At 42.7% G+C, this 23,009-nt stretch overlaps 2 protein-coding genes and 1 pseudogene across 2 annotated transcripts in view; 1 reads left to right on the plus strand and 2 right to left on the minus strand.

The window, feature by feature from the left end:
• Positions 1-2,206, minus strand: part of RAD23B (RAD23 homolog B, nucleotide excision repair protein) — a 50,918-nt gene extending 48,712 nt beyond the window's left edge. The window contains exon 1 of the mRNA XM_070430962.1: positions 1,771-2,206. Within this exon, the coding sequence (XP_070287063.1) occupies positions 1,771-1,836 (66 nt within the window). The 5' untranslated portion in view covers positions 1,837-2,206. The remainder of the gene's footprint in view (positions 1-1,770) is intronic.
• A 245-nt stretch (positions 2,207-2,451) lies between these two features.
• Positions 2,452-23,009, plus strand: part of UTP14A (UTP14A small subunit processome component) — a 71,130-nt gene continuing 50,572 nt past the window's right edge. The window contains exons 1-3 of the mRNA XM_070430968.1: positions 2,452-2,547; positions 10,289-10,396; positions 14,935-14,978. The gene's annotated coding sequence lies outside the window, so the exon portion shown is untranslated. The remainder of the gene's footprint in view (positions 2,548-10,288; positions 10,397-14,934; positions 14,979-23,009) is intronic.
• On the minus strand, positions 22,656-22,800 carry LOC139021346 (small nucleolar RNA SNORA48; annotated as a pseudogene).

The following is a 23,009-nucleotide window of genomic DNA, read 5'->3' on the forward strand; positions in this document are numbered from 1 at the left end:
TGAATATTATAAGCTGGTCAAATTCCTGCAGCACCAACATTTAGTACTACAAAGAACCAAAATCAAAGACATTTAATGAAAAGTTTTACCTGAAAACATTAAAAAGACAGATGCACTTTAACTTGCATCCTCTAACTTACTACTATACACTAAGCAGTAAAGAAATATTCAAGAATCTGGTTTCTATTAGTAATATCAATCCACAGGGTATTGTCAATTACTTCTGAGGACACTGAAGTTTCTCATCTGTAACTGATATCTTCTACACCTTTAAAAGTTTAATCACAGCATACTTCTACACATACCTTGAAAAAAAATCATTTTGTAAAACAATTCCAAAAAGGTTGGGAACTATGCCTTTTAAATAATGTTTCTTAAATGACTAAAGATGTAGAAAACTTTAGATTACATGAGACAGATAAACATACACTACTCAAACCTCACTCAAAGGTAGCCACCGATTAAAAATCAATTCCATTTGGTGACCACAACTTAAATACTATTTAATCTTCACATCTCTGCAAAGCAGGTACATAACAAGTACAAAGTCACAATGAAACCCATGTCTATTTAAATGAACACCATGGCCCCTGGACTCCAAGAACAGAATTAACTGTTCTTTAAAATATAGATGGACAGAAAGTTGCTGGTTTAAATTTAGCATTATGACAACCTCAACGGGTGTAGTGAATGGCAATTCCAAAACATAAGCAGTAAATGTAATATTATGGCATTATTAGATTCTTGGTGTAAAGTTGCTCTGCTTTCTGCTTTTGCAGTCACAGATACAAGCTCGCACGGTAATTTACCATGTGGACTTCTGAAGTGGTCAAAGGTTTAATTAACTGCAGAAGAGATTCCAAGTTTTTATTTTTTTCTCTCCCACAAAGTGCTGTTATTGGGGGTGAGGGGGATGCAGGGTTCTGCAATTCCGAGGACCCGTTAACCTGGACGTGAGTTTGAGCCTGGGTTTGAAGGGCTCTAAAGCAAAAATCTTCACCACCAGAGGCCTCAAAGGGCACCTATGGGTGCGGATTCGGTGGCGGAAGAACCGCAGCCAAAGGGTTCAAGATATATAGGCACATAAAAAAGTTACCAATTCTGGGGGGGTGGGGGGGGGAACGAGGGCACAGAATTCACTTTCTCCACCCCTCACCCTCACCCTGAGGCAGACGGAACCTGACACCCCCTTTTTAAAAAGCTCATTATCTCCGGTGACCATCTCCCAAGAGCTTAGCGCCTAACCAGGTCCACGCAGTGGCAGTGGCGACGCCTACGTCTCCCTCCCCGACCTAAGCACCCACACCGGGGGGGGGGGGGCCGGCGACACCGCCAAGGAAGCCGTGGCCCCACCCACCCACCCAATCTCCACTAAGGACTCCTAGGCCAAGGCCTTCAGCGCCCCGCGCGCGCGTGCTCCACGCCATTGGCCACCAGGCCCTCGGCGCCCGGCCACTGCTTCCTCTTACTCCTGCCACAAAGCCCGAGGCCAACTCCGAGGGGTCGGGGCGGCCGCACGCCACCAAGGCCGGGACACTGGGACCCCGGGCCCAGCCAGCGCCCGGAGCCCTCAGGCCTCATGCAGCGCCTGGGGCCCGGGGCCCGGGGCCCACGCACACCGAGCTTTCCCGGTGCACCCGGGTTGTCCCCGCTCGGAGCTGAGGCGGGGACCCCGCGCCCTGCCGCGCCGCCCCCCGTCCAGGCCCGGCGGACCCCTCGTGCTCCCCGCGGCCCCAGCGCGCCCGCCCCCGCGCTCCCCTCCGCTCGCACCGTCTCCTCGGGGTCGATGTCGATCTTAAAGGTCTGCTGCTGGAGAGTCTTCAGGGTGACCTGCATGGTGCCGCCGCGCAGCTCCGCTGCCGGGCCTGCTCCAGGTGCTGGCCGCTGGGCGGGGTCTGTGGCCTGGCGTGGCCCTGGGGTCGCCCGCGCTCCTCGTGCGCTCGGAAGGAAGACGGTGGGGGTGGGGATTTGTCACATTCGCCCAGCGGGGCGGCCTCTCCCCCCGCCGTGGCCTCGGGCCGCGCGGCTGCCTCCGCGACTGCGGCCTTTCCCGCGAGATCGGGCCGCCTGGCTTCCTCAGCACCAGCCCCTGAGTGTGCAGGAAGCTCGAGAAGCGCTTCGAGACAAGCAGAGAATCCGCTAGCTCACCACAGGCTGGTGGCCGCCATCATCGTGACTCGCCGAGAGGTGCCCCCTCCCCCACCCGAAAAACCTGGGGGATGGGGCCGGGCTGGCGCAGCGCGCAGGCGTAGGTTGCGGCGAGGCTGTGCGCAGGCGCAGCTAAGAACTCCGCCCCGGAATTGGGGCGGGGCGAATGCGGCTGCGGGAAGCCCGCGGCGTACGCAGGCGCAGTGCTTGTGTGTCGTGGGCTTCAGGGCTGCCTCGTAGCGTCCGCAACCTGGGCGTTCTCCCGCTCGCCGCCGCTCCGCCTACGACCAGGCTCCGCCCGGCGGCTCGAATTGCGCAACCCGTTGGCGTTACCGGGAGTGCAACGTGGAGACCCGAATCGGTGGATTCCAAGCTCTGCAGCTGGGGAACTAGAGGGCGGTAGGTCGGGGCCGGGCTTAAGTGAAAGGATCGTGGTTACCACGGAATGAGCCCGGCGCTTACCGGACGCTTGCTGTGTGGCTGAGCCCTTGTGGGGGTGACTGGTGCTTTAATCTTGAGAGCACAGACCAGCGCCAGACAGCCTGTGTGGACCCGGAGCCTAAAGAAAAGGGCCGGTAACAGGAGGTCAAGCTCTTTCAGTCCTTTGGGCAGAACTGCCCAGTGGTTCCTCATCTCACCCAGAGTAAAAAAGTTGTTAAAACTCGGCCCTGAGCACCTGCCTCTCACCACGTCTCTCTCCCGCTAGCTCTGGATGGTGGTGATGGTGGATGTTAGGCACCTGCTTGCGGCTGCCTTTGCACCGGCTGTTCCCGCCCCGAGTCCTCTCTCCCCAGGCACCTGGGTGGCTCGCTCTCTCGCCTCCTTTGAATCTCTGCTCACGTGTCACCTTCTCGGTGAGATCTACCTTAGCTACCCGACCTAAAGCTGCAACTTGCCTAGCTCCATGAACCTGCTCAGTTTTTTTTTTCCCCTGTAGCATTTATCATCGTATGTTTTTAACCTCCCTTTTCTTTTTCTTTTTTATTAAGGAATTACATATGTGTCCATATCCCCCCATTGCCCCCCCTCACCTCCCTTTTCTAAACCCCAGACTGAAACCGCAGGAAGGCAGGGATCTTGTTTTGTTAACCGATATAGAAACACGCCTGGCACATAGACACACAAATGTTGGTGGAATGGGTGAATGGGCTTCCGGTTCCTCATCAGTGGGATAGGAGAACCTCTATTGTACCTCCTATTATACTCACTACTCAGTTATTACTCTGAATACTTCCAGTCACCAAATGTGTGGGATTTCCCCCCCTACACTGAGCATTCTTCCATTATCTACAGACATCAACTAGATGCCCTACAGTTCAACTAAATTCTGACACTATCTACCTTTGAGATAGCATCCGATCCCACAAGCTAAGGGCTCAGTCCCACAAGACTGCCCGAACTTCAGATGCCAGTTGCAAATGCCAGCTTGTTACCGGTACTTGAGCTGACTGGCTATAAACTAGAGTTCCTACAACTTCCTTGAGTTTGATCATTTGCTAGAACTTGGGGAAACACAGTCACCAGTTTATCCTCCCATATAATAAAAGGCTAATATGCAAATTGTCCCCTTTGCCAGGAATTCGACTGGGAGGCCGAGCAGGTGGCCTGGCCAGCCAGCCGCTCTCAGCCCCTCACCCCAGTTGGCCCCACCCCCAATTGGCCCCTCCACCCCCATAGGGAGTGGGCCAGCTGGACCCCCCCACCTGTGCATGAATTCTTGCACCAGGTTTCTATAATATAATAAAGGATATGATACAAGATACAGCTGAACAGCCAGATGAAATACATAGGGCAAGGTTTGGAAGTGTCCTGAGTGCAGGAACTTCTGTCCCCATGGAATGTATGGGAATGATGTTCTCATAGTTTGCTGGTGAGTTTACAGTTTTTTACAACCTTTTGAAAAGTCATTTAGCCACACAGATGGTTCTTAATATCTAGAATGTAAACTGTCATACATACCACATAGATATCCCTAAAAGTATTTTTCTCTACTTAGCTATTATGATTTGAAAAGTTGGTTTTATGGTGCAGTCAACCAGCCAGTGGGGCAAAGGCCTGACATTCACATGTTCTATGTTTAAACAGTATCCTTTACACAACCCAACATTCCTTTTTCTCATTTGACCTGATTTTCTCATTAGTTTTGCAAGAGTAGAAAAATTGTTAGCAATATAAATTGTGAAGTATATCTTTTGCTAAAGTTCAATGTGTTCAAATAGTTTTGTGATTATTTTTCTTGTTCTGTTTTTCCCCAATTCATTCTTTTTCTCATTCAACAGGTTTTTCATTTCTAGCTAAAGCTGATTTTAATGCATTTATTTCAAGCATGCCAGGCTTGCCTTTTGAACTAAAAATCATAGCTGACTTTTTGTTGATAGCATGTTTATTTGTTAATTGGTGTATTATAATTTATTCTCCATATTTATTGGGAAGCGATTATATTCCAGGCCCTACCTATGTCGATGAATCTCTGAATCTTTGCCCTCAAGAGGTTACTAGGATGCAGAGAAATTGCAACCTTTGTGCAGTGCTGGTAGGAATGTAAACGGTGCAGCCATCATGACTGTTCTTCAAAAAATATTAATTAAGCATGAAAATACCACTTGATCCAGGAATTCCACTATGGTTATATATTCAAAAGGATTCAAAGCAGATTCAAACAAATATTTGCACACCCATGTTCACATTAGCATAACTCACCTTAGTCAAAAGGTGGAAACAACCCAAATATCTATTGAATGGAAAGTGAGAGCTCCTTTTTCATGGACCCATGCTTATTATTTGTGGTTTTGCAATACATGCTTGCCTCTGTTTTGCAGAGCTTTTATATATTAACTAAGAAGAGCCCCAGGACCCAAAGTGTTTAAAATAAGAAAGTTTGAAGATAGCCAAATGTATGCTAGTTGATTCACAGACTGGATTCACAAAGTTTGGATCCCAGTTTAGACTTCAAAAGGAATCGGTAACATCTTTTCAAATTGTAGATTTCAACATATTCTTACCTACTTTTGCGTTTCAGCCCCACAATCGCAGTCCTTGTCAGAGCCTAAAGGAATGTGATATCATTTGAGAAATAGTACATCCTTCTTACCATTTATTGTAATTCCCTTGGTCCCATAACACTTTTTCTGGTCTTACATTTTTTCATGCTTTGATTCTTCCAGGATTTTAACATTACTGCTACTATTTATGGTTCTATGTCACTACCATAGAGTTGTCATTTACCTCCATCTTTTTGAATGTTCATCCTATACCCTCGCTTAAAGTGCTGTGCGCCATCATGCTAACTTCTTTAAGAATCTCCTCACCTCTTTTCTTTTCATTGGAATTGCCTGTAGTCATGTTTCTGAGCACTTTCTGGTACTGTCTCCTTTTGGAAACTTCTGGAATTATGCCTATATATATATATTTTTTAAATCTTTATTGTTCAGATTATTACATTTGTTCCTCTTTTTCCCCCCATAACTCCCCTCCTTCCAGCTCCCACCCCACCCTCCACCCTCACTCCCCACCTACTGAGTTCATCCATAGGTGCATGATTTTTGTCCAGTCACTTCCCGCATCTCCCACACCCCTTTTCCCCCAAGAATAGTCAGTCCATTCCCTTTCTATGTCCCTGATTCATTATAGTCACCAGTTCATTCTGTACATCAGGTTATTTATTCACTTGATTCTTAGATTCATTTGTTGATAGATGCATATTTGTTGTTCATAATTTGTATCTTTACCTTTTTCTTCTTCTTCCTCTTCTTAAAGGATACCTTTCAGCATTTCATATAATACTGGTTTGGCGGTGATGAACTCCTTTAGTTTTTCCTTATCTGTGAAGCTCTTTATCTGACCTTCAATTCTGAATGATAGCTTTGCTGGATAAAGTAATCTTGGTTGTAGGTTCTTGGTATTCAGCACTTTGAATATTTCTTGCCATTCCCTTCTGGCCTGCAAAGTTTCTGTTGAGAAATCAGCTGACAGTCGTATGGGTATTCCCTTGTAGGTAATTGAGCCTCTTTCTCTTGCTGCTTTTAAGATTTTCTCTTTGTCTTTTGCTCTTGGCATTTTAATGATGATGTGTCTTGGTGTGGTCCTCTTTGGATTCCTTTTGTTTGGGGTTCTCTGCGCTTCTTGGACCTGTAAGTCCATTTCTTTCTCCAGGTGGGGGAAGTTTTCTGCCATTATTTCTTGAAATAGGTTTTCAATATCTTGCTGTCTCTCATCTTCTGGCACTCCAATGACTCTGATATTAGACCGCTTAAAGCTGTCCCAGAGGCTCCTTACACTATCTTCACACTTTCGGATTCTTTTTTCATTTTGCTTTTCCAATTGGGTGTTTGTCGAATCTTTGGTTTGATTCTTGTGCTCCTCTGGTCTGCTATTGGGTATAATATTCTTTATTTCAGTCCGTGTATGCTTACTTTCTAATTTCTTTATCGTAGCATCGAGGGTCTCATTAGTTTTCGTGAGGCTCTGCACAAATTTATGGCAAGCCCTCAAAATTGCGATTCTTAGCTCCATATCCTCCATTTCTGTCATGTTTTTTTGTCTCCGCATCTTTTATGCTTTCTTGGTGCACCCCCTTGTGGTCTCTGTGCGCAGTCTTGTTCTAGCCAAGCCTTAATTGTTGTAGTTAACACTAGAGGGATTTGATCACCAGGCCGACTGGCGGTGGAAATCAGCTGTGGGAAAACTTCAGTCCTCAGGGGAGGCGCTAGTCCAGCCCTTGCCTGAGGCGATCGGCAAATGGCTGTGCGCAGGGTTTGGGCGGGGCGGGCTCAACAGGGCGGGGGGCGGGGGGGGGGGGAGGGAGCAGCTATGGCCGCTCTCAGTCCGTCCCCAGGGGCTCTGCCTCTCTGTCCCAGCAATCGCTGCAAACCTCGGAGGGGCCGTAGCCAGACAGTCCCGCTTCTCCCGTTTGAGTCTGGGTCCCTAGAGACTCGCCCGGATCTGTAGCCCAGAGTCTGAGACTCACTCCTGATTGAAAACGACAACCGCACCCTCAGCCGCCAGCCCGCTTTGCGCGCGCACCCTCACCACCGCACCGCCGTACCTTTAAATTTTCCACACTGCGCCTCCGCTGAGCGTCGGAATGCTGTTGTTTTTGCTTCTAGTTGAAGAGACTCTCCTCAGCCAGCCTTCCCGTGGTTCTGGTTGATGTTCGCTCCGACTTTTAGTTGTATTTTTGAAGTGGTTGTCCACGGCGGCAGTCTCCGGTGTTTACCTATGCCGCCATCTTCGATTCCTCATGCCTATATTTTCTTAAAATATTTTGAAATCTAGCTTCCTAAAGTCCTCTGTATACATTTTATCCATCTCAACCTTGCCCTCCCTTGAAAGGTGCTCTTCCCTTTCACTCCAACAAATTACTTTTTCCCATTGGTTGGAATCAGAGTACAGTTATTTTTATACCTTCCTCTACCTTATAGGACATGAAATTGTTAGTAAGGTAAGTAAAAGAATCTGCTTTTATCTGAATGAAGTACCCAGAATGGTATCTCCATTGTGTGTGTTCTGCCAATTGTGTGGCTTTCCTCCAAGTGGCTCAGCTCTGCTTCCCTAACAACATTACTTCTGCTCCTCTCTCCTTTCATCTTCATCCAAGTGTTCAGGAATTCCTCTGACTCTGTTGTCATCACAGCCTACAGTGCTGCTCCATCTCCTCCCAACAGGTCTTTTGCGCACAGCACACCCTTCTATCAGTATGTTCCCATGGATCTATTCCATCACGCCAACCCGCAGTGGTATCTCTGAGGTCTTGTTTGTCACCCTGTGCTGTAATCTCAAGGTTACTCTGTTGTTCATGTTCTGAGCATGATATCTGGATATCTGCTGTGTATGTTTATTTCCTGATGTCCTTTCCAATAGTTTTCTCATTAAATTACCCAGCATCTCCCTCCTGTTGAAATTCTTCCCAGCCTTCTTGAATGTCATCCATGGAAACCCATTTCAGTTTTGTCTAGGTGTTTTTTTTCTCCTTCCCATCTGTTTTCCATTTACAGCCCTTTTGGCCAGAGGAGTTGGTCTCTGACTAAACATTCTTTTCAGTCTTTGAAAAATGCTCTCCATTCTTAGTCAAATACCTGTCATTCCTACATTTGAAGCTATGGCCCTGAAATAAAAAATTACACCAATGTGTATCTAATAGTTCATATTTTATTCTCAACATTTGTGCGTTTTAAATAAGTAAGTCCTTTATTTCTTTAGTTTTCTAAGTCTTTTATACCCCAGATTTCACAGTATCTCAAGATACTTCCATACTCTGTTTTCTATTTTGATCAGTTTTCACTTCCCTGTAACTTGGCAGTTGATAGCTTTGACCTTCCACAGAAGTCTCTGCCATAGGCTAGATTCATACTCCATGAAAATAACACCCCTTCTTGCATGCATTGATTGTGTCAATTCTCAGACATTACCATATCCCTCACAAGGGGAGTCCGCATGTCCCAGCATGTAACTTTTCCTCCATAGCTTTCCCATTTCATGTGCCTTCCTCCTCTGTGGGAAAAGAATATTATGGGTGTAGTATAATAGAAAGGAGGCTTGCTCTGCTACTTCTTACTAGGTAGGTAGTGAGAACAATAACTAAGTGAACTCGCCAAACCTCAGCTTCTTTATCCTTTATGTGGGGATGTCATACTGACCTTACAGGATTATGATGATGATTTAATAAGATACTATATATGAAACCACTTTGTATGCTAAAAGTAACACAAACTTAGACTTTATTATTATTTTTGCAATCCTGACCCAAGGATGTGTTTTTACTGATATTTTAGAGAGAGAGAGAGAAAGAGAGCGAGAGAGAGAGAGAAACATCAATGTGAGAGAAACATCGATCAGTTGTCTCCCATATACGCCCGGACCTAGGTATGTGCCGTGACCAGGAACTGAACCCGCAACCTTTGGTGTATGGATGACGCTCCAACCAACTGAACCACCCAGCCAGGGCCAAACTTAGATTTTTAAAGTAATCATTGGATTATTTTTCTTTCAACCAGCAGAGCACATGCAGCTTCATGAGAAGTTGCTTCTACTCCATATTAACTCATTTACTGAGTGCCTTCTAGAAGCCAGATCCTCATTAAGGAGAAACACAGGCATGTGCAGGAAACTTGGTGGTGGACTTCTTAGCTGGGAGGAAAGTAAATTTGGGAGCATGTCCTTCCCCAGAGGATTAAAGTGGACATTGTGGTAGCCTGTGCACTACCCACACACATCTATGCTTTGTGTGTTCTTTGGATTTTAATACGCCATGCACAAGTGTTTCTGGGCATCCCAGAGGTCATCCCAGCCATGTGCAAGAATCTGCGTATTTTTTTAAACTGTGGGCAGTTCTGACTTGTATCTCCTACAGGATCCACCATAAGCTAACTTCATCTGGGAACATGCCACAGTACACCCTTCTCTACCCTAACCAGGATGGCATGGCATGGTTCTCTCTTTAGTTTATAGGGCAGTAATAACAACTAATCATTTGTAATAGCAACTATAAATGTCATTGGGTATTGAAACCCTATTATGTGTCACATACTCCACTAAGCTCCTTCTATACATCAGTGTTTTTAAGTCATTTAAAAAAATTACTGCTCCCCTAAGGAACCTTTTTAGACATTTTTTTCTTAATATTCCCTCCATGAAATTTTAATACCACACACATACTGTGTATTTGTTTAGGTACTATATGTATGTAGGTACTACCTTTGCTTTATATGTAAAAAGAGTGATATTTTTTCACCCTCTCTCCCAAGAACCAATTTTCACACCTTTGGGGGCAATATTACCCCATTGAGAATTTATTACATATGATATATAAATATATGACTGTAGATATTAATCATATATAAGTATATTAAATATATAACATATAAACAATATATTAATTACATATTTTTTCTTTCATTCCCTCCTCAATCATTCCCCAAGTAATCTCTAAACTGTTTGCTCATTTCCTGAATGTATTACACAACTGTTGACACCAGCAAAAGAAATCTTGATCCAGAGGTAACAGCAAACACTCCATTTGAGGAAAGGTTGCATTTTGCACATAGAGCCCCGCCCCCATCTCAAACCTAGACAGACCCCAGCTTGATGAAGTCCTGTGGCCTCTCTCGATGCACACTAGTTTCTTTGTGACCTCTCCCCCCAGGACCTTGATGCTGAACATTCCTTGTGAGAAATCTGAGGCGCATACTATTGAGGAGCCATAATTTTCCTATTGCCTGCTGCCAAGTTTCTTGAGAGCCCAACTGTTGGGGTAAGATTTTGTAGAATTATACACACACACACACACACACTGCAATCTCTGAGGTCACAAATACTGTCTTCATTTTCTAATGTGTCAAAGGGTTAGAAAATGTGGAAATGTGGGAAGGTCATGGCAGGACTGGAAAGAGGAGAGAAGGGAAGACTGGAGGGATGGGGTGGGAGGAAAGAGAAAGAAAAGGGGGAGGAGATAAAGTGTAACAGAAAGAGCAAGGGCCTTGGAATCACAACTGGCTTGGTCACTTTGTGACCTTGGGAAAGTTACTAAAACACTCTGGGTCAATAATACTTGTTTTTCAAGTTCTATGTTTGTATAATGTCTGGCACATGAGAGAAGCTGGATTGTGTAAGCATTATTATTATCACACGTATTGGTAATAAGAGGAATTCTAAGCAAATAAATTTGCCATTAAAGTTTTCTTAAGTTAGAAAAGGCTTGTGCATACCAATACATATAGGCATAGCCACAAGGCATTCTGGGACCTCAAGAACAAAGGCTGATAACAGAGGATCCTTTTGGAGTTTCTTAGGGGCCCAATAAATAGCACCCCTTTTCTCCATTTGAACTAACTGAGAAATAAGACAAAGGAGTCAGCAGATGGAAGCCAATATATGATTGGCCCTTATATTAATAATGCTGCTTCATAGAGTGTAGCTTCTATCTTGGAGCAAGTGGAGTTCTTAACATGAACTCCAAAATTTGACCAACTTACTTAGTGACCTCAGGCAACACCAGAACAGGGCAGTCTTCCCATGTGGGGAAAGATGCTCCCTGTGGGTAGCGCCTAAGAAAAGGAACAGAGGCAGGAATTAGGCCAGTGTTTCTCAACCTTCTGGCCCTTTAAATGCAGTTCCTCATGTTGTGACCCAACCATAAAATTATTTTCGTTGCTACTTCATAACTGTAATTTTGCTACTGTTATGAATCGTAATGTAAATATCTGATATGCAGGATGGTCTTAGGCGACCCCTGTGAAAGGGTCGTTCGACCCCCAAAGGGGTTGCGACCCACAGGTTGAGAACCGCTGAATTAGGCCATGCTTGACTTCTTTCTCCTAAACTCACCAACCAGGTAAGTCAGTTCACTTGCCTGGGGGAGGAATGTGCAAGGGAGCAGAAAAAGCCAGGTGTGTTATGCTAATGGGTGTCCTTCCACCTGGATAAGATAAATCAAGAGAGGGTTGGGTATGAGCTTCCAGCCTCCAACTGGCCCAAAGTCAATAATGGGAGGTGGCCAAAATCAGGAGAGTTTAATGAGACCACAGAACGGGATGGAGTGGAAAGGAGGGAAACTGTAGCCCAGCCGCCGTGGCTCAGTGGTTGAGTATCGACCTATGAACCAGGAGGTCAGGGTTCGGGCCACATGCCTGTATTACAGGCTCCATTGCCAGGGTAGGGCCTGCAAGAGGCAGCCAATCAATGATTCTCGTCATTGATATTTCTATCTCTCCCTCTCCCTTCCACTCTGAAATCAATAAAAGTATATTTAAAAAAAGAAGAAAGAAAGGATACTGTAGTGTGCTGCAAGATGTTTAACAATTAGCTCTCTGGAAAAAAATGGCATCAATTTATACATTTTACTGATAATAAAGGGTGTATAGCACACAATATATAAATGATAATAAAATATACGATACTTTTTCTTTTAAATTTCATATAGCCAACTGATTCTGACAGTGCTTTCACTGAGTTTTGCTGATTTCATATCTATAGCCAGCTTATGGGTTGCAATTCAACCACGATTGACAAGTGGAGTAATTTCCACCATCCAGATAACAATAGATGAAAATAACTCACGGGCACAGACAATAGTAAAATGTAGCAAGATTATTAAGAAGTGATGAGTTTTGTGTACTTAAGATCTTTTAATATAAATCAATTGTAAGTTTATGTCATTTAACTTTGAATAATGGCTGTGTTTAACAGTCCAACTTGTAAAAAGCCTGAAAATATATCAGTTGGCTCACTGCTGAGGGATATTCCACAGTCCTAGTTATGTTTTTCACAGGAGTGGCAAATAACAGTTCAATCCCCACCTGCAGAGATATTTTGGTGACACTTGTGAAGTGAGGGGTGGGCAGGCTGCAAGGATCTCCAGGCAGGAAGAACAGCATCCACCAGGGGTCAGTGTGGTCCCAGATGTAGGGAGCCAGGCTTGTGGTTACTAGATGATTATAGATAAGGGCCACATCTGGGGGCAGAGGGCTGAGACTCAGGGCTTCTTTCTGGATGTTGACCAATCCAGAAACCAAAATAGAAGTTCTGAGGACTATTGGAGAAGTGATTAGGGGAGAAGCCTCCGGCTCCCCATACCCATCTGGCTATGGAAAGGGCGGCAAGATCCATTCTGGACACCTCTTCTGGTGGGGCGAGAACTCATTCTAGACAAAGGATGAACTTGGGCTCAGGAGCAAGGGTGGGACAGAAGTTTACTGGAAATGGGACTCAGGCCTGTAGTTGAAAGGGCCTAGAAAGGGAGACCAACACTAGAAGCAAAGCAGGATTTTTTACTCAGTTAAATAATTTGGAGCTTGGAGGACATAAGCAGAATCACAAAAATCCAATTTCCAAACTTTTCTCTTTCCTGCACGTAGGAATTATGGATGAGTTTTTAAACAGGAGCAGATTATATAGCACAACACACCCATCATCAACAGAGGTTCTGATATTTTAAGTACTTTAATTTATCCTAATTTCATTTTATTTTTTTTAAAATATGTTTTATTGATTTTTTTACAGAGAGGAAGGGAGAAGGATAGAGAGTTAGAAACATCAATCAGCTGCCTCCTGCACACCCCCAACTGGGGATGTGCCCGCAACCAAGGTACATGCCTTTGACCACCAGAATCAAACCTGGGACCCTTCAGTCCCCAGGCTGACGCTCTATCCACTGAGCCAAACCGGTTAGGGCTCCTAATTTCATTTTATATGCTTACAGTCATTTTCTGGAAGGCCCACTTCAGGCTAAAATTCCCCTTAAAGAGTTTGATAATATAATGTCTTGGTGACTTACTTTTCCCCTAAGGTAAATCCATCTGCCCTATCAAAGTAAAAGCATAGATGCTGGAAAAATTGCATTTTCTTACTAATTTAATTAAAATTGTCCCTAGCCCTAGCTGGTTTGGCTCAGTGGATAGAGCGTCAGCCTGCTGACGGAAGGGTCCCGGGTTCGATTCCAGTCAAGGGCACATGCCAGGGTTTCGGGCTCGATCCCCAGTGGGGGGACGTGCAGGAGGCAGCCAATCAATGATTCTTTCTCATCATTGATGTTTCCATCTCTCTCTCTTCCCTTCCTCTCTGAAATCAATAAAAATATTTAAAAATAAAATAAAATAAAATTGTCCCTAAAGTTGTATAAACTATCCAAATCATTTATATAAAGTAGACTTTTGTTTGTTTCTCTACACTTACCTGCTAGGAGATTTCGTTTGTTTCGTTGTTTTGTTTATGAAGATCTAGCTTTGTACTGAAACTGGAAAGCCCGAGATTTCCAGAGATTTGTGCTTCTCTCTCTTTGCCTGCTTCAGGCATGAATTACTCCCTTGCCAGCCAGATAAAGTCACTTTATAACTGATGTATGGGCTATAGGTTAATAGAAGATCAACAAATTTAGTTTGAGACAATGTGTGACTTCATTTTACATTGTTATTTTTAACAGTTTATGAACTGCTGTTCAGTGATACGTTAGAAATAATGGGAGAAGAGCAAATTTGGGTTGATTGATGTCTAGCATAAATTAATTCAACTTGTTAAATTATTTATTACAGAAAGTATATTATGTCTGTTAACCTAAGAAACATTCAAACCTGTAAAGAATTTTTGTGAGTTTATTTGAGCCAAACTGTCAATTGCCAAGAAGCAGATTCTCAAAGTATTGAGACAATGCTCCGGAGAATGGCATTTTTTTCACCTTGTTTTATACATTACAATCAAAAGAGGAGGCATAAGTGGGTTGCATGAACTCCATTGGTCACAGATTAGGGAGGTGTGAGAAATCAAAGTGGGGAAACCTCTAGAACTGGACAAAAAGTAAAATGGTAGACACATACTTCTTTTTCTTAGGTGGGTGTAGGATAGTTGACAGTCAACAGTTAACAGATATAAATAAATAGATAAATAAGTAAATAGAAACAATTCACAGATAACAATAACAATGAGGTTCTCTGCCCTGTGTTCTCTGCCCTGGCGCCATTTGTTGTGCCCTGAGGGGTCCAGAAAAAGGGAAGTTACAAGTTACTCTGCCCTTCCACAGGTATGTTATCTTAGATGCGAAAACACAATAGGCTCAGTAAAGATCAAAGTCAGGTTAGCATGTGGTCCCTTTTGGTCCACGTGTCTATGTTAAAAAAAAAACTATGTTTCATACAGAAGAATAAGAAAGAAGATATCTAAAATAAACTAATAAATAGGATCACCATATACATACTGTTTTATAACTTTAAAAGATTTTTACAGTCCATAATTTTAAACATGCAGAAGTAGAGTAAAATATAATGAATCCTCAGACTTTGTTAATCTTTTTTCATCTAGATCTTCATAAACAAAACAACGAAACAAACGGAATCTCCTAGCAGGTAAGTGTAGAGAAACAAACAAAAGTCTACTTTATCGGGGATGGGGAGTCCTAATTCTGACAGCATTGTGTTTCGTCTCTCAATATAGAAAAAATAATACCACATTTAAAAATAATTTAAAACATTTATGGTATCATTCATTGTTTAAATTTCCTCAGATTTCTTTTGGGTGTGGGTGTGTGTGGCTCAGACAGTACAATACACTGCAATTAGTTAATATGTCTCTTAACTTTCAAGCTATAGGTTTTTTTTGCCATTTTTTAATTTTTTTTACAATTTCTTAAAGATAACTTTGTTTTACTTAATATATCACAAACATTGCTTCATCATTTTTCAAGGCTTCATAATATTCCATTGAGTGGATGTTCCCCAGTTCATTTGCACAGTTCTCTATTGTTGATTCTCTATAATTGTTTCCAGTATTTTCCTGATATTCAACCTATTGCAATAAGTACCCACATACATATATCTCTGGAGACTTGCTTGTTATTTATTTAAGAAAAATTGATAGTTGCAGAGTTGCTGGTTGAAAGACTTCTCTCTCTCTTTCCCCCAGTGCTTTTCCAATGATATTTCTAAAGTAAAGATAGGAACTTGCTTTTGAATGTGACTTAAATTTAAGTTCCCCCAAAACTGAGGATTCCTGCAAAAATATTGAAATCATTTCTTACTATACCAGGAAGGTTCAGGATTTAGTAAACAGTTTATCTCATTACAGAGGATTAGAGAGAGGTGTATGGCAAGATGTGGCAGCTGTTTACAGTTAAGGAGCAGGTTAAACTGGAAGGTGTTATATGTCCTCCGCTAGAGGCTATCGGGGATGGGGAGTCCTTCAGCCCGGCCTGTGCCCTCTCGGACCTAAGCTGGCAGTCAGACATCCCCTGAGGGGTCCTTAGTGCTGCCAAGGAGGTGGGAGAGGCTCCCACCACCACCGCTGCCCTCACCAGCTGTGAGCTCTGCTTCTGGCTGAGCGGCGCTCCCCCTTTGGGAGCCCATTGACCACCAGGGGGCAGCTCCTGCATTGACGCATCATAGCATCTAGTCGTTTCGCAGTTCAGTCTATTTGTGCTTTAGGGTTTTATTAAATAGGATGATTCACCCCTGGCTGGATGAGTCACTTTAGTTTGAACTGAAAATGCCACCTTCTTTTATATGATTGAGAAAAACCCTGGGCATGTAGATAGAATGCCTTGGAAAATGTGTTCATTCCTTCTTTGATGGCTGTGCTCAGACTATAAAGTTACAAGAAAGTCTAATCTCCATGAGAGAATGTGAGTAATTGTTAATCACCACAGGGTAAGAGTCCATGACTTCCTTTGAAAGCTCTCAAGAATTCAGTGTTGGAATGAATGAATGGGAAGGGGAAGAGAGTAAAGACAAAACAAGATCAGCCATGAATTGATAATTATTGAAGCTAGGTGGTGGGTACATGGTAATTCATTTTATTAACCTCCCTAATTTTGGATATGTTCGAAAATTCATGTCCGTAATAAAAATTTAGAATGTCTTTTAGAGCAATATGGTTAATTCATGGCCTTGTGGCCCCTGGGTAGCTCTTTGGGGCTCCAACTCCAGCCCTTGATGCAAGCATGAATGAATAAAGATTTCACAATAAATTATTGTAATGGGGTGTTTTTAAAGTAATAACAATTCCTTGGAGAGATTTCAAACGATATTCCACCCAAGTGTGTGCCACCATTCACTTTTATTTTGTGCAGTAAATGAATCATATAGGAATATTCTACAAGGGAAATTATGTTAGCCCCTTGTCAATGACGCTGGAGGATTCTGCCTTATACCCTTCATCAAGGAGACCACTCTTTTAAGACATTGCAGTCTTAAAAAAAAAATGATCAATTAAGAAATTCTACCTTCTATATAATCTAGTTTATAAAAGGGACTGAAAGCACCAATGTTGTATTCAATTGGGATTCACGAGATAACACTGATTTTTTTCTTTTATTATATATTTATTTATTTATCTTTAATCCTCACCCAAGGATATTTTTCCATTGATTTTTAGAGAGAGTGGAAGAGTGAGGGAAAGGCAGAGAGAAATATCGATGTGAGAGAAACGCATCGATTGGTCGCCTCCTGCAGGAGCCCTGACCAGGACCAGGGCCTGAACCGGAGAGAAGCCTGAAACCAAGGTACATGCCATTGACTAGAATCGAACCGGGACCCTTTGGTCCGAAGACTGATGCTCTATCCACTGAGCCAAAACGCTTAGGGCTAGGATTAGGTTGAGGAATTTAAGCCCTCTAAGTCTCAGTTTACTTCTCGGTAAGATATAAATGATAATACTTACGACATAGAATCTTTGTGTGGATTCAATATAGGTTAACATTTACTGAACACTTCTCCCAGTGCTAGGCTCTATCCTTACCACTTCTCATGTTTTATCTCATTTAATCCTTAAATTAACTTTTTCACAAATACAAAGAGGTTGGAAAAGTACCTGGTACATAGCAAGCAGTGCATAATTGTTAGTATTCTATTAGTATTGCCTTTTTGAGTTGTAAAGATTAAATGAGATGATATAAGTACTTCGCACAACATCTAATACATAGCATATGCTTAACAACTATTAACTATTTGCATATAAAAGTATTTGTCTAATGAGTAAACATTACAGAAGGTCCTTGGGTTACGTCGGAGATCAGTTCCTTTTCGCCGTAAGTTGGAATCCACCTACATAAGTACCTACGTCACTCACATGGAGCACATACACAGCAGTAATGAAGTGAAACAGTAAAAAAAATATTAAAAGAAAGATAACAATTCCTGACCTTTACTTGTGGTAAATAATAACATAAAACACACATGTACTACATCGAAATGACACAACTTTTTTAAATTTATAAATAAACGGGAGATGGCGACGTAACCACAAAACGTTGAGTCCAAGGTAACCCGAGGACTGTCTGTATTCATATGAGTCATTACGGGAAGTAGGATCTAATCTAAAAAGATAACTGACAAGGAATGTCCCAATGGAAAAGGCCATTATAGAAAAAATTTTATAGATCACATTTCAACGTTCTTTTTCTTATTTGTCATAAGTTGAGGAAGTCAGAGATCTCTTTAAACTAATTGAGAGGGCCCAGAAGGTAATTAACTAGTTTCTAATTAAGCTGGTAATAGCTGCCCTCTATTGGAGAGATCAAAAGCCAGAGAAACGCTGCCTGCGAGGACTTTTGAAGATAGGCAGCTCTCAGTGATGACAGCCTTGAAGTTTTTGACCCTACAAAGTAGCACAGAGAGAGTTGGCTCTCTCTTTCAGGGTCCAAGGGAAAGAAAGGAAAGGTCTAGGTCAGTGGTCAGCAAACTGCGGCTCGGCAAACCGTGACTCATGAGCCACATGCAGCTCTTTGGCCCCTTGAATGTGGCTCTTCCACAAAATACAGGCTCTTCCACAAAATACCGACTTCTGCGCATGGGCCACGAAGTTTCAATCGCACTGTCCGTGTGCGCCCACACGTGGTATTTTGTGGAAGAGCCACAGTCAAGGAGCCAAAGAGCCGCATGTGGCTTTCGAGCCGAGGTTTGCTGACCACGGGTCTAGGTGGATGGATAACAGTTAAGGGTTTGTAAGGAAAGTGTTCACTTGTATTTGGTCATTTGTATTTGTTTTATTTTTTTATTTTGAGAGTACTTTATTAAAGCTGGGGACAGTGAAACAAAGGAAGGGCTTAGGGTAGAAGGAGCAACAGGAGAGACCCTAGGTCAGGTGTGGGGAACCTTTTCTCTGTCAAGAGCCATTTGGATATTTATAACATCATTTGCAGGCCATACAAAATTATCAACTTAAAAATTAGCCTGCTTTATTTGGTCAAACATTTAATTAACTCACCCCTAATGCCTTGGCAGGGCCAGATCAAATGATTTCAAGGGCCTAATACGGCCCAAGGGCTGGATGTTCCCCACCCCTGGCCTAGGTGGTGCTTTGCTTTGAGCTCTAGAAACGTTATACCAAAGAAGTGAGCCAAGGCGGGGCTGCTTTCAGCTTCCTAAAAAGTCAGAGAAAAGAGGGCCTTGGAGACAGATACAGGGCTTAGCCCTGGACAAGCTGCTACTGCCTGCTGCTCACTTGTGGGGACCCTTAGAAAAGGTAACAATACATGCCTGGGAAAGAAAGGTGTGGGTGTGCTCTAGAGAGAGCCCAGTTTTAGAATCTTACTCTGAATCATGTCTTCTAAAATAAAAAGTCAGTACTAATTGGCCGTTTTATATAAAGGATTCCTGTCTATTGGAAAAGGACTGTTGCATGGGCAGGTGTACTCTACCTTGTCTGCTATGAATGGGAAACCAAGCAGTTGAAGCCTTTCCTATTCACACTATTTTGCTTAGCTAAACTGACCACTCCTTGTGTGTGTGCCCAAAATGCAATTGGCTTTTCTTATCATGGTACCTGCTACACTTGGGAAGCACTTGTCTTTTTCTTGGTCTACACCAGTACTGTCCAATAGTATGAGCTACATTTGTGATGTTAAGTTTTTTTTTAAATAGACACTTTCAAAAAGTAAAAAAGAACAGGTGGACTATCACTTTTTTTTTTTAATCCTCACCCGAGAATATTTTTCTATTGAGTTTTAGGGAGAGTGGAAGAGAGAAAGGCAGAGAGAAACATTGATGTGAGAGAAACACATCAGTTGGTTGCCTCCTGCACGAGTTCTAACCAGGGCCCCGGGCCAGGGAGGATCTTGCAACCCAGGTACATGCCCTTGACCAGAATCCAACCCGGGACCCTTTGGTCTGCAGGCCGATGCTCTATCCACTGAGCCAAGCCGGCTAGGGCTAGAATATCACTTCAATATATAATTCATATATAAATATTAATGAGATGTTTTATAGTTTTTTGGGGGGGAGTACTAATTTCTTGAAATCCAGTGTGCAATTTACTCTTGTAACACATCACAACTTGGATTAGCCACAGTTTGAGTGTTCAATAGCCATCCATGGCTAGGGGCTTCTGTATTGAACAGTGTGGAGCTAGAGGATGAGCATCTCAAAGTCATCTACTCTATCTTTGTACCCACTATACTTTGTGCAGTGCCTGAAACATAACTGCTATTCTGTTAAGTAAATGTGATACGCAGATTTGTAAGATCACGTCTAATGATCCTGCCTTTGTATAATCCCTTCCCCTTTGAGGGTGGGTGGATCATGTGAATGTGAAGAGAGATCAGTCTATTGATTATGATACATTATGGCCAAAGGGAGAGTATCATGGATGGGCCTGCTCTAATCAGATGAGTCCTGTAAGAGCAGACTTTTCTCCGACAAGTAGCAAAGGAAGAAATCAGAGAGAATCATTCCTGCTGGTCTGGAAGAAAGCCCAAGGATGTGCAGCTCAGGGTGAAGAATAAAATTGTGCTCTTTGCACCTTAGGAGCCCAGCTTGCTCAATGAGGTCATTTAATTAGCATCACTGACATAATTTCAGTCTAGAACTGGATCTCAACCTTCAAGCCATGGCAATATAGCATTTTTCTGGTAGACAGTCTCCTATTCCTGCAGAGTTATCTTAAGCCTTTCTACCTTCCTGATTCTTGAACTTCCCAGTGTTCCTTCCCTCTCAGATGATCTTGCCTCAGACTTGGCAGAAAAAGTAAAATCCATCAGATGAGAGGAAACTTTCTTCATTTCATCTGCATCACCAAATGGACCTTAGAACTATACTTAGCATGTTGTTAATTAACACATACACTAGAGGCCCGGTGCACGAATTCGTGCATGGATGGGGTCTGGTCGCCCACACCTGATCGGGGTGAGGGGGCCAGTTGGGGGTGGGGCCGGCCATGGTGAGGAGCTGAGGGCAGTTGGCCAGCCAGGGGAGGGGCCGTGGCTGGCTGGGGGGAGTTGCTAGTGACAAAGATCTTTGCAGGGTGTATACACGTTTGCTGTAGGCTTTCAGATGAGTTGAAGCTTCAAAGGTGCTTTAGTGTCAGGGACACTTACAGCTTCCATTTCTAAGCCTCTCCCTAGACAGGTAATGCGGTTTAGTTCCCTGCTGACAAACCCTCTAAAGAGAGGCCATGGTGTGATGTGGCTGTCCTCTTTGGTAGTAAGCAGTGGAGAGAGAATGCAGGAAGATGGTGGCAGTGCTGGGCACCTGACTGATGGTCCAGACTGTAAGCAGTTTTCCTCCTGATCACTTGTCATTCAGGTTCCTGGTCTATGAAGGCTGGAGAGCATTTACTTACTTAGAATCACTGAAGGTCACACTTCAGTGATTGGGATGGGGGTGGGGGTTGGGGGTGGGGCTGACGGGGGGGAGGGGTCGCAGGTGGTTGGCTGGCCGGCTCCGCCCCTGATCGGTCGATTGGCCGCCACAGTGCCTGTCATAGCCACCAGTCATTCTGGTCGTTCTACTGTCAGTCGCTTGGCTTTTATATATATAGATTGTAAGTATGTAAAGAATGGTTCCACTGTTTGACAATAGTATATGCTTGTAGGCAGGTGACTGGTTCCTTCATAATCTTATTTTCAATCTTGGTTTGCTTATTTCACTTTTATGTAATATAAAAATAAACTTTTAACTCAGTTTGGAATTTGGAAATTTCTTCTGTTTATATTAAAATCAATGAGAGGCTCTAAAATCAAGTTTTAATTTATATGTATTGCATTCTGCAAAATATGTCGACAAGATTATCATTTGTATGATAAGTATTTCACAATATTTGAAATGGGGCATTTTATGCCTCTGTCATTACCCTCAGAGAGCTCTTCTAGTCTCATTTCTCTTGTTTTGTCTAATTACAATTTCATTTTAAAAGCAGTTGGGAGCATATATACCCTGAGCATTTAAAAATGTTACATTTAATGTATCTAATGAGTTTTTGATTCCAATATAACTAACAAAAATAATTGAAAAACTGAGTTGCTAATGGAAGCATGCTTCTCTATACAAGTAATTTACATTATCTAAAAGAAGTCTGAGTTCATTATAGAAAATTTGAAAATCACGGGAAAGTATAAAGACTAAAATAAAAACAGCCTTAATCACATCACTTCTTCAACACTCAATCTCGAGATCTACCAATCTTTTCTATTTTTCAAACATGATGTACAAATGCAGGCACATTTTAAAATCCTGCTGTTTTCTCACTGAACATTGTAGTGAGGCCATCGTTTTCCTGTGCTATTTAACTCTTCAACAATGTAGTTTTGAAGATCAAATTGTATTCCATCATATTATAATGTTATAGTTTATTATATTGTAGTTCACATTGTACATAATATCCTAATATATAATCTGGTCCTATTATAATTTATTTAACAATTCCCAACATGCTTATTTTTAGAAATAGAAAAACCTAGTATACACTTGGCTTGAGGCAAGTATGCATGTATTTAGTTTTGGTATTTTCATCCCACCATCAATAACCTTAACTTAAATTTTTGCCAAATTGCAGACTTCATAGTCTGTAAACAATTGCAAACCTGTTTTAAATTCAGCAAAAATTAAAAGGCCACCAAACTGTTAGGTTTCTGAAATTACAGTCTTCCTGAGGCTTTTCTTTTTACTTCTTAATCCTTTGCTATCCACCTTTACTTCTTAATTGCTTGTTATCCACCCTTTCCCCCTTATTGAATTATTTGTAATCCTTCCTCTGTCTCCTTTCAATATGGAGTTTATTTTTATTGGAGTTTTTCTTTTTTCTTTTTTCTTTTTTTATGTGCCTCAGGCATGAAACAGCTCTGGCCACCGACATAGCCATCAAGCCAGGATGAACTAAGTACTGTACATCTGCTTTGCCCCTGATTGATATAAGAGCAACACCACCAATCAGGTGTCTTCTTACCCATTGCCAGGGGGTGGAGCTTTTCTTCTAAATTTTAGGAAAAAATCAGATATTACACATAAAGCTTATAGGCCTTATGCTTGCCTACATAGCATACATTTACCTGCATATCAAGGGTGGAACCATTTAGTGAGAGATTGCTGTATACCAGATTCACCACACTGATGGCCAGAATACTAGTTTTTAAATTTACCCAGTGAGCCATGGAGTTGTCATGTGGTCTG

Source organism: Myotis yumanensis, unplaced genomic scaffold, assembly GCF_028538775.1.
Source record: "Myotis yumanensis isolate MYYU_CA2020_CCGP unplaced genomic scaffold, mMyoYum1.0.hap1 SCAF_12, whole genome shotgun sequence".
Taxonomy (NCBI): Eukaryota; Metazoa; Chordata; class Mammalia; order Chiroptera; family Vespertilionidae; genus Myotis; species Myotis yumanensis.